This window comes from Oryctolagus cuniculus, chromosome 1 (assembly GCF_964237555.1).
Source record: "Oryctolagus cuniculus chromosome 1, mOryCun1.1, whole genome shotgun sequence".
Classification (NCBI taxonomy): domain Eukaryota; kingdom Metazoa; phylum Chordata; class Mammalia; order Lagomorpha; family Leporidae; genus Oryctolagus; species Oryctolagus cuniculus.
In genome coordinates this window covers 64,263,167-64,275,244 of record NC_091432.1, presented here as the reverse complement: position 1 = coordinate 64,275,244, position 12,078 = coordinate 64,263,167, and the positions used below count along the sequence as shown (strand labels likewise).

The 12,078-nt window shown below is 42.8% G+C and overlaps 1 protein-coding gene across 5 annotated transcripts in view; it reads left to right on the top strand.

The window, feature by feature from the left end:
• FCHSD2 (FCH and double SH3 domains 2) overlaps positions 1-12,078 on the top strand; it is a 299,407-nt gene that overhangs the window by 245,559 nt on the left and 41,770 nt on the right. For all 5 annotated transcript variants that reach the window (XM_002708714.5, XM_051851103.2, XM_017344834.3 and 2 more), the window contains 2 exons: positions 3,608-3,724; positions 8,685-8,789. In XM_002708714.5, coding sequence (XP_002708760.1) covers positions 3,608-3,724; positions 8,685-8,789 — 222 coding nt within the window. The remainder of the gene's footprint in view (positions 1-3,607; positions 3,725-8,684; positions 8,790-12,078) is intronic.

Here is a 12,078-nt window from a genome sequence, read left to right as displayed (position 1 = left end):
GGTCTTCCTTCCATTGGTTCACTCTCCAAATGGCCGCAACGCATGGAACTGCGCTGATCCGAAGCCAGGAGATTCTTCCAGGTCTCCCATGCCGGGGCAGGAGCCCAAGCATTTGGTCCATCTTCTACTGCTTTCCCAGGCCATAGCAGAGAGCTGGATTGGAAGCGGGGCAACTGGGACTAGAACCAGCACCCATATGGGATGCTGGCGCCCCAGGCCACAGTGCCAGCCCTGGCTTTTATTTTTCTTGAAACAAAATTAAATTGGGAGATGTCTTATTTCTAAGTAAAATCAGCCTGAAATCTGAAGTCAGTCAGATCTCAGTACAGGCTCTAGGTCCACTACTTGCTGGCTAAGTGGCTTTGCGAAAATACATGCTCTTTCCTACCCTTTCTGAGCCTCAATTCCCACACATTTAAGTTTAGAGTAAAGGTATATCTCTACTAGAATTGCTTTGAGAATTAAATTAAATTAAAGCACACAGAGAGGAAATATCCAGAAGTGATAACTTTATCTATGTTTTCTAATTATTAAAAAAAAATTAAAAGGGAGGTTTTCACCTGAGCTCTGATGATTCAGAGGTAATTACTGATAAATTTTGGTGAGTGTTGTTCCAACATCCTGTACATACATACACATGAAGTTGTACATTTACATCTAAATATGTGTCTACCTACAGAGAGATGTTGGGATAACATTGACCACATGGTAGACAAGGTAGCTCCTTGCTTCTGCCTGGCCCAGTCCTAGCTGCTACAGACATTTGGAGAGAGAATCAATGAATGGGAGTTCTCTGGTTTTTTTTTTTTTTTTTTTTTTTTCCTCTCTCTCTCTCTATCCACCTCTCAGAAAAAAAAAAATATATCAAGTTGAGTGAGTGAACTTTTCCAGAGCCAGGCTACAGTGCCGTTTGATATTTTACTTTTAAATTCTCATATTCTTCTTCAAGAAGATAATTGTGTTCTCGCCAGGGGAGCTCATGTGAGTATTGAGCCGAGAGAGCTTCCTGAAATGTGTGAAGGAAAATTATCAGGAAAAGAAGAAAGTCAAAGAGAAAAGTCCCTGGGCTCAGTTGAAGCACCAGCCTGCTGCACCCAGGAAGCCCACTTGGTCACTACCAATAGAAAGGAACCTGAGCTGCTGGAACCCATTCCCTAGGAATTCATGGCATAATAAATGTTAAGAAAGAAAAACCGCAAATTGTCTAAGTGACCAGTTGGGTTATGGTACATTACAGCCAGCATACAATTTAAACCCTTTACCTTTTCCTAAAATGCTGCTCAAGAAATGAAATTCCTCTATCAGCTGCCTCCTCTCTCATTAGCTCTACTCCCTACAAATTCATTTTCTCAGCCGGCGCCGTGACTCAGTAGGCTAATCCTCCGCCTTGCGGCGCTGGCACACCGGGTTCTAGTCCCGGTCGGGGAGCCGGATTCTGTCCCGGTTGCCCCTCTTCCAGGCCAGCTCTCTGCTGTGGCCAGGGAGTGCAGTGGAGGATGGCCCAAGTGCTTGGGCCCTGCACCCCATGGGAGACCAGGAGAAGCACCTGGCTCCTGCCTTCGGATCAGCGCGGTGCGGCTGCGGCGGCCATTGGAGGGTGAACCAACAGCAAAGGAAGACCTTTGTCTCTGTCTCTCTCACTGTCCACTCTGCCTGTCAAAACAAAACAAAACAAAACAAAATTCATTTTCTCTGTGAGATCTGCCTTATAAACAATAATGAGAAAATTTTTTTGTTTCAAGTAATTTTCAGTTGGATTTTTAACAATTACATTATTATTTTAATTACATTAATATTTTATGCTTTAATTTACCTATTTGAAAGACACAGTGACACACACACACACACACACACACACATCTTCCAACTAGTGGTTCACTCCTCAAATGCCTGCAACATCCAGGACTGGGCCAGGCCAAAGCCAGGAGCCTGGAAGATCATCTGGGTCTTCCAGGTGGGTGGCAGGGACCAAAGTAGTTGGACCATCATCTGCTGCCTCCCAGGCATCTTAGCAGGAAACTGGAATATAGAGCGGTGCTGGGACTCATTCCCAGGCACTCTGGTATAGGACACAGGCATCCTAGATGATGGCTTAACATACTACGCCACAAATGCCCACCCCAACAATTACATTTTTGGATGCTTATTATATGTAGATACTATACCAAAGTGTTGAAAACATGACCTTATTTTATCCAAATTACCCTTTTAAGATAGGTGATAGCATTTTTACCAATTTTCTGATGTAGCCAAAACTCATATTAACAGGCCCAAGTTCATAAACCTAGTAAATTTCATAGAATAGGTTCAAAACCAAGTCTGTCTGACTCAACACCCTGTACCTAGACTCTTCAGACTGCACCGTTACACATTAGATTCCTCTGGCTAATGTGTATTTCATTTGCATCTGTGTCTCAGGTTTAACATACTAATGTCACTAACTGCTTAGCGGGTTATCAGTTTGAATGCCTAGAACCATTTGCAAAGCAAAATAGAATAATCAAGTTGATTGCCAGATTCCTGGTAGCCCAAAGAATCAATAAGAATGTAAATGTAAAATTGGTTAGATTTGAATTTTATTATCGTACTCTATTTAACATCATTAGTCATTATATAATGTAGCTTTAGCTGAAATGTCTGCATAGAATAAAAAAAATAACCTTGTCTCATCACAGTCTTTCCAACAAAAGTAATACATTTTTAAAGCCAATTTATCAAATTCTACTAGGTCTTTCAATTTTGAGTTGTGTGATGTTGCAAAAGAATTTCTAAAATTCTTTTCTAGCTGTTTTAATAAAGTTTATTTTTCAGGAACTTTTTAGAATTAAGAATTAAAGTAGATTAGTGGTGAACACCTCTGGTTCAAGAATCAGACACATTTGTTTAATTATGATTGAAACACTTAATATCTTAAAGATATGGGAAAAATTATTTAACCTCTCTGAGTCTTGATTTCCTTTTCTGTGAAAAGCTCTTCCTATACCTTGCACAGTAGGAGTTAACTATTACCAATGTTTGTTTAGATTTTGTAGTTTGTCCTTTGTAAAACAGAATTGTAGTACTTTTAGAGCGAGAAGAAACTCTTGATAATCATTTGGTCTAGCACATTTTCTTTTAAAACCCAGAGAAAGAGCAAAAACTAGTCTGACTTCTGATAGTTTAGCCTGTGACTAAATTAAATCCAGTTTCTTTGTTTTGTTTTGTTCTTCTCACTTATGTTCAATGATCCTTTCTTCGGTCACATTGAAACAGCGGAAATTTCTCCAGGCAGTGACTTTAGTGTTGTTAGTGGGCTGGCAGGAGCCCTTTCTTCTTTGCTTCATGGAACTAGCTTCCTTCACCCCAAAAAGGTCAGTCAACGATAGGAGAGCTGAAGGTTTCATGTGCAGCAGTGTAAGACAAAAAAACCTGTGGTCATTTCTGGTTCCACGCTGTTGTCTAAGTCTTCTGCTGACCTGCTGCAACCTGAGACGTGGCTTCCCACAGTAGTGGACACACCTTGTGTTTTGAGCGCTGGTTAGGTGAAGGTCCTTTGGTCCGACTACAAAGTGGGAGTAGTTACAGTGAGGGTAACAGCACTTTTCTTGCTTTCTCTCTTGTGTTGTAGAGCCGACAATTAGAATCAGAAACTGGGACCACAGAAGAGCACAGTCTAAATAAGGAGGCTCGGAAATGGGCCACCCGTGTGGCACGTGAGCACAAAAACATTGTTCACCAGCAACGGGTAAGTGTGATGGAGAGCCCTGGCCATGTTCAGCTTGTCAAACCAGTGTACAGAGCAGAGTTTTATTAAGGTGGAAAATGTCCTCTATGTGGTTTTTCTTCGTCAGCACTCAGCAGAATGCTGTCAGCTATCTATTTGGAAATTCCTTAAGCTCTTTAGCAGCAACACATCAATTCATCTGTGTGCTATAGAACTGCCTAAGAAAGGCCAGTGGTAGTGTATTACATATGTCAAATTAATGTAGATTTTCATCTCCTCAAGGCAGATTTTTGAAGACTCAATTGTAGATTCCATGAAAATATATTTCAAGACTATAAAGTGCAGAGAAATGAAGTTCATTTTTTCTCAGTTTTGTTTATACCTATAGCCTCTCTTCCTTCATCATGACATCCAGCTTCTTTTTTTTTTTTTTTTTTACTATTTTATTTATTTAATTGAAAGAAATACAGAGAGAGAAGGAGGGAGAGAGAGAGATCTTCCATCTGCTGGTTCACTCCCCAAATGGCCTCAACTGCTAGGGCTGAGCCAGGCCGAAGCCAGGAGCCAGGAGCTTCTTCCTGGTCTCCCATATGACTGCAGGGACCCAAGGACTTGGGCCATCTTCCTCTGCTTTTCCCAGGCCAGTAGCAGGGAACTGTATTGGAAGTTAAACAGCCAAGACACGAACTGGGGCCCATGTGGGATACCAGCATTGTAGGTGGTAGCTTTGCCTGCTGTGCCACAATTCTGGCCCCTGAAGTTTCTCATAATAAAAGACATGCTAGGTCTTCTCTCGGAGTGCCCCTCCTGACTGCTGTAGCAGGTTTCTGACTTCAGTAAATCTTGCTTTGCTCAAAAAAAAAACAAACAAAAATGCTAATGTCCTTTAAAATCTTTGGGGAAAGAATTAAGTAAATGGTGTCAGAGCAGTTACGTATGTATTTAGGAAAAAATATAAAGTTAGATTCTTCCCCTCCACTATATACAAAGTATATTTCAGAAGGATTAGAAAGTTAAGTGCTGGGCCAGTGATGTGGCATAATGGGTTAAGCCACTGCCTGTAATGCTGGCATCCGATATGGGTGTCGGTTCATGTCCCAGCTGCTCCACTTGCAGTCTAGCTCTCTGCTAATGCTTGGAAAAGCAGGGGGAAGATGACCCAAGTGCTCAGACCCCTGCTACCCATGGAAGAAGCTCCTAGCTGCTAGCTCCTGACTTTGGCTTGGCTCAGCCCTGATCATGGCAGCCATTTGGGGAGTGAATAAGCATGGAAGACCTCTCTGCCTCTCTAACTCTGCCTTTCAAATAAATAAATAAATAAATAAATCTGTTTATAAAAAATTCAGTGCTAAAAACTGGAAAAATGAAGAATGTTTAATGTATTACAGATGCCTTCTTTTTAAAAAAAAAAAAAGATTTTATTTATTTATTTGAGAGGTAAAGTTACAGACAAGGAAAGGGAGAGGCAGAGAGAAAGGTCTTCTGTGTGCTGGTTCACTTCTCAAATGACTGCAACAGCTGAAGCTAAGCTGATCTGAAGCCACGAGCCATCTCCCACACAGGTACAGGGACCCAAGGGCTTGGGCCATCTTCTACTGCTTTCCCAGGCCATAGCAGAGAGCTGGATCAGAAGAAGAGTAGCCGGGACATGATCTGGCACCACAGGCAGAGGCTTAGCCTACTGTACCACAGCACCAGCCCCTGCAGATACCTTCTTAAGAAAGATATTAAGCTGGCGCGGTGGTTCAATAGGCTAATCCTCCGCCTTGCGGCGCTGGCACACCGGGTTCTAGTCCTGGTCGGGGCCCTGGATTCTGTCTAGGTTGCCCCTCTTCCAGGCCAGCTCTCTGCTGTGGCCAGGGAGTGCAGTGGAGGATGGCCCAAGTGCTTGGGCCCTGCACCCCATGGGAGACCAGGATAAGTACCTGGCTCCAGCCATCGGATCAGCGTGGTGCACTGGCAGCAGTGTGCCACCCGTGGCGGCCATTGGAGGGTGAACCAACGGCCAAGGAAGACCTTTCTCTCTGTCTCTCTCTCTCACTGTCCACTCTGCCTGTCAAAAAAAAAAAAAGAAAGAAAGAAAGATATTAAACCCAGGAGCTGTAAGGAAAATATTGATAAATGTGACTTCACAAAATTTAAAAATTTCTGTTGAACAAAAAACATAAAAAAAGAAGAATAAAGGAGGAGTAAATACTTGTAATTTAAATAACAGAAAAAGAGACTAATATCTACAAAGAAAAATCCTGAAATAATAATAAGACAAAAAAGTAGAAAAAAACAGAGGCATTCATAGAAGTAGAAATATGAGGTTAAGACACCACTTGGGATGCCCATATCCATATCAGAGTGCCTATGTTCAGTTCCCAGCTCTCCTTCCCTTTCCAGCTTCCTGCTGATGCACCCCCTAGGAGGCAACAGATGACGATTCAGGTGTTGGGTCCCCCCGATGTGGGGGACCCAGACTGAGTTTCTGGCTGGTAACCTTGGCCTGGCCTAGCCCTGGCTAACGTGGACATTCAGGGAATGAACAGTGAATGAAAAATGTGTGTCTGCCTGCCTGCCTGCCTGTCTCTCTCTGCCTTTCAGATTTTTTATGAAAAAGTAGAAATATAGGTGGCCAGCAACGTGTGAAAGGATGCTCTCTGTTAAAGATGTGAAAATGAAAACAATAAGATCACTTTTTTAAAACATCATATATCATATTGGCACCATTTTAAAGACTGGCAGTGTCCATTATTGGTAAGATGTAGGGAAACATGCTCTCACATGCTATTAGCAGAAGAGTAAGTACAACCTTTTGGGAATAATTTGACAATGCCTGTTAAAATTAGAATGTACAGTTTCCACTTCCATGTTTTTATCTGAAATAAATAGTCCTATATGTGTTCAAAGAATCACTAAGCTTTTTGTATAATACTGTTTATAATATTGAGAAGTTTGAAACTTCAAATAGCAGTACAGTAAGAGCAGATAAAATATGATACAATAAACTATTTAATTATAGATTAAAGAGAGTGAAGTCAGCCTGTATACAAACATAAAAAGGTTTCTTAGACACTGTGCTGGGATAATATATCTCATTTTGTTATTTTTTTTATTTTTTTTTATTTATTTATTTATTTTGACAGGCAGAGTGGACAGTGAGAGAGAGAGACAGAGAGAAAGGTCTTCCTTTGCCGTTGGTTCACCCTCCAATGGCCGCCGCTGCAGCCGGCGCACCGCGCTGATCCTGGCAGGAGCCAGGAACCAGGTGCTTTTCCTGGTCTCCCATGGGGTGCAGGGCCCAAGCACCTGGGCCATCCTCCACTGCACTCCCTGGCCACAGCAGAGAGCTGGCCTGGAAGAGGGGCAACCGTCATTTTGTTATTTTTTAAAGATTTATTTTATTTATTTGAAAGACAGAGTTAGAAAGAGAAGTCTGCCATCTGCTAGTTCATTCCCCAAATGGCTCCAATGACCAGGACTGGGCCAGGCCAGAGCCAGGAGCTTCTTCCAGGTCTCCTACATTGTTGCAGGGACTCGAGCACATGGGCCATCTTCTACTGCCTTCCCAGGCACATTAACAGAGAGCTGGATCAGAAGTGGAGCAGCCAGAACTAGAGCTGGCACCAATATGGGGTGCCAGTGTCACAGGCAGCAGCTTTACCTGCTACACCACAACACCTGCCCCATTTTGTTACTTTTTTAAACAAAACTTTGTGTAAGTATATGTGGGAATGAATAAGAAATGGTTTAGGAAAATACACATAAATGGAAAGGATGGTCATTTTATGTTTTTTTTTTCTTTTTAAGATTTATATTTTTAAAAGATTTACAGAAAAAGGAGAGAGACAGATCTCCCATCTGCTGTGGCATCTCCCATGCCACAGTTGGCAGGGCTCCCTCCAGATATCTAACATGGGTAGCAGGGTCTCAAGCTCTTGGGCCATCTTCAGCTGCTTTCCCAGGTGCATTAGCAGGGAGCCACATTGGAAGTGGAGCAGCCAGTACTTGAGCCAGCACTCATATAGTATGCCAGTGTCACAGGCAGTGGTTTAACCCACTGTGCCACAATGCCAGCCTTGGGATGATCATTTTCTTGAGATGGAGAGCACATGGTGGATGGTGCAGGTACAATGGAGACTTGTCATATTGTATTAGTTGCTCTTTTGCAATAACACTCTATTCGTTGTAATATTTTTTAAATTAAGGGTATGCATGTCAAAATTTGTACCTTCCAAACAGGATCTGTAGATTATCCCAGTATCAATTTCTTGCTTTTTATACTCTCCCCTTTGTGGTTTCAGCTTCCCACAATCAACTGTGGTCAGAAAACATTAAATGGGAAATTCCATAAGTAAGCGACTCATAAGTTTTAAATTGCACACTGTTCTGCATAGCATGATGAACTCTTGTGCTATACTACACAGGATGTGAATCATCCATTGTTCAGCACATACACACTTTATACAGTACCCACCGTTAGTCATTAGCAGCCATCTCAGTTATAATATCAGCTGTCATAGTATCAGTGTGCTTATATTTAAGTAACTCTTTATTTTTATTAATAATGGCCCAAAACACAAGAGTAGTGACACAAAGGAGGCAGTAAGGTATAAAACATGGATGGGCAGATTAGCACTGGTACTATGCGGTAGCACTGAAAGACATTTAGGAAAAAAACAGTTTATGTAGGTTTGGTGTTTTCTGAAGGTTTACACGTCCACTGGGATCTTGGAAGGTATCACCCGGGGACTCTGTATTTATATAAGCTGTCACCACTGGGGAAACCTGGGTGAGGAGACTGTCTGTACTGGTTTTGCAACTTGCTGTGAGTATAATTATTTAAAAGTAATTTTTTAATTAAATAAATAAGGCAAAGTTTGAAAACAATCATGGCAGTTAGTCACTTAAGCCTTTTGAATTAACAAAATACTCTAGTCACTTAAGGCAAAAAGATGGGAAGAAAAAAGTGACATTTTCCTATTTTCTTTAATAGGTTCTGAATGATCTGGAAGGCCATGGAGTTGCCGTATCAGAACAAAGCCGAGTAGAGCTGGAACAAAAAATAGATGAAGCTAGAGAAAATATTCGTAAAGCAGAGGTAAGGTGCAGCTCATTGTGGCATTTTTCCCAGCTCCAATGACAGTGTCACAGCTGTGGTATGCATTTTTTTTTTAAGATTTTATGTATTTATTTGAGAAGTGGAGTTACAGACAGTAAGAGGGAGAGACAGAAAGGTCTTCCATCTGCTGGTTCACTCCCCAAATGGCCACAATAGCTAGAGATGCACTGATCTGAAGCCAAGAGCCAGGAGCCAGGAGCTTCTTCTGGGTCTCCCTCAGGGTGCATGGGCCCAAGTGCCTGGGCCATCTTCTACTGCTTTCCCAGGCCATAGTAGAAAGCTGGATCAGAAGAGGAACAGCCAGGACTAGAACCAGTGCACATATGAGATGCTGATGTCGCAGGCAGAGGCTTAACCTACTGCACCACAGCACCGGCCCCAGTAAACATCTTTAAGACTGAGTTGCTAGGCCAGCGCTGCAGCTCAATAGGCTAATCCTCCGCCTGCGGTGCCGGCACACCGGTTCTAGCACACATCGGGGCGCCAGATTCTGTCCCGGTTGCCCCTCTTCCAGGCCAGCTCTCTGCTGTGGCTCTGGAAGGCAGTGGAGGATGGCCCAAGTGCTTGGGCCCTGCACCCACATGGGAGACCAGGAGAAGCACCTGGCTCTTGGCTTTGGATCAGCGCAGCACGCCGGCTGTGGCGGCCATTGGAGGGTGAACCAACGGCAAAAGGAAGACCTTTCTCTCTGTCTCTCTCTCTCTCGCTGTCCACTCTGCCTGTCAAAAAAAAAAAAAAAAAAAAAAAAGACTGAGTTGCTATGCATTTGTTGAAGATGAGTCACCATCTTTATCTGTGTCCACAGTTTTGTTTATTGACTACCTGTTTTATAGAAGATAGTGCCGATGAGTGTAACAACAAAAACACGGAACCTATTGTGAAGAGTTTAAATCACAAACATTTAATAACAGAAGAATTAAGGGACAGTGTTCTGGTGTAGCAGGTTAGAGTTTGCGACTCCACATCCCATATCGGAGTGAGGTTTTAAGTCCTGGCATTTCTATTGCTGATCTAGCTTCCTGCTAATACATCCTGGGAGGCAGTAGATGGTGGCTCAAGTGCTGAGCTCCTGCTACCCGTGTGAGAGACCCAGATGGAGTTCCCGGCTCCTGGATTCAGCTTGGTAGAGCCCTGCCTGTTATATCTGGGGAGTGAACCAGCACATGGACACCCTACTTGCCCCTACTTCCCACCCCTGCCTTTTAAATATTTTTTAAAAATATTTATTTATTTATTTTGAAAGGCAGAGGGAGAGGGAGAAACAGAAAGATCTTCCATCCTCTGTTTCACTCCCCAAAAGGCCTCAATGGCCGGGGCTGGGCCAGGTCAACTCCAGGAGCCTGGAACTCCATCCTGGCCACCTACATGGGTGGAAAGGGCCCAGGCACCTGGGCCATCTTCCACTGCTTTTCCAGGCATGTTATCAGGGAGCTGGATTAGAAACAGAGTAGCTGGGACTTGAACTGACATGTTGCAGGCAGTGTCTTAACCCACTGGTGCCACAGTGCTGCCCTCCGCCTTTCCAGTAGATGAAAATAAATAGATAAACATTATAATAAAAATTTTAAGAAGAATTAGGTCACAATGAAAATACTAATTTTAAATTCTCCATAAAATACATAATAAATCAGTCAAATTAACTGTGGATTAATTGACATATGTGAGGTCAGAGCCTAGAGGATCTCCACATGAAAGATTCCTTGGCCAAGGGGCGTAAGCTGGGCTTTTAAGAATAAGAAATGTTTGGTTAAGCAGAGAAGGGGAAAAGTGGATTTTAATCTTTTTTGATTAAAAAAGTAGGGTAGTCAGGGAATTTTATGGAAGCTGTGAAACCTTCAAAAAATGTACGTTGTGTATATAATATCCAGAGTTCATATACCTAGGCTTATATTCCATGCTCTGGAGGGGAAGAAATTGAAAATGGAAAGCAAGGAAATATTAACCAAGGAAGGCCAGGTCCCCAGGGCTCCTTCAGTTGTGGGCACAGACTACCACTGAGCACTCAGCTCTCAGTCTCGGTCATATTTTCTTGTGCCTTCCTAACAAGAACACAGTCTGCTGAGGGCTGGGTACTCTCAGTCTTTTTTGTAAATGTCCACCTGCAAATCCCTTCACTATGTTGTAGCTGCGTAGATACATATGCATATAATGCACACAGGTCCTCTGTGAGCTGGCCCTAAGCAGAGTTAATTTACTTATTTTCTACCACATTTCCTTACAAAAATCTTCCACTCTAATCTACTGCCACACTTGAAATCCATGCATAGTATTTTCATAGTACATATTTTCTGTAAACTTTTAGAGACCCCTCATATGAATGAATTACAAAATTTTTTGCACTGAAATAAACTTCTCTTTTTAAATTTATCTTTTATTTAATTTCTTCAAAGATTTATTTATTTGAGAGGCTGAGTTACAGAGAGAGACAGAGAGAGGTTTTCCATCTACTGGTTTACTCCCTAGATGGGCACAACAGCCAGGGCTGGGCTGATCCCAAGCCAGGAGCCAGGAGTTTCCTCCAGGTCTCCCATGCAGGTGGAGGGGCCCAAGCACTTGGGCCATAGCAGAGAGCTGGATCAGAAGAGGAACAGCTGGGTCATCAACCAGCACTCATATGGGATGCTGGTGCTGCAGGCAGAGACTTATCCTACTACGCCTCGGTGCCAGCCCCAAGTAAACTTCTCTTTTCTTTCCATTCCCCACAAAAGTTTTGAACCACTCTTGCATATAATTAATTAGAGAAACAGGGATAGCACAGACTTAGGCTATGAAACCTACAAAGGCAGAAGTTGAACCAAAAGATGAAGATATAAAGGAGGCAAGTTTGAGTTTGGTATTAAGAAATATTTATAACAATCAGCTGCTTTATAGTTGTCAGATCTTTTCCAACAACAGAATAAGGACTCCTTGAACATAGTACAGCCCTGTAAGTGTACAAGAAGATGCTAGGCAAGTGTTTGCAAGGGGCTCTTTAGAAGGAATTCTTGTTAACTAATGATTTTCAGACACTCCCACAGGACTCGAGGTGCTGAGGAAGTGTTTCAGTGGTTGTGAGGTGATGGGTAAGGAAGCTTAGCGTCATGGAAGTGATCTGAACCTCAACAGACTTGTCTTCTGCCCTGTCTAGAGAACCCCTAGTAACCCCACCTCACCTTCATTCCTGACACGGTCTAACCTGCAGCCTCGGCGATGAGGAGGGCAGGGTGTACAATGAGTAAACATTTTCCTCTCTGAATTCAGGGTCATGGCCAAACAACCACCCTGGGGT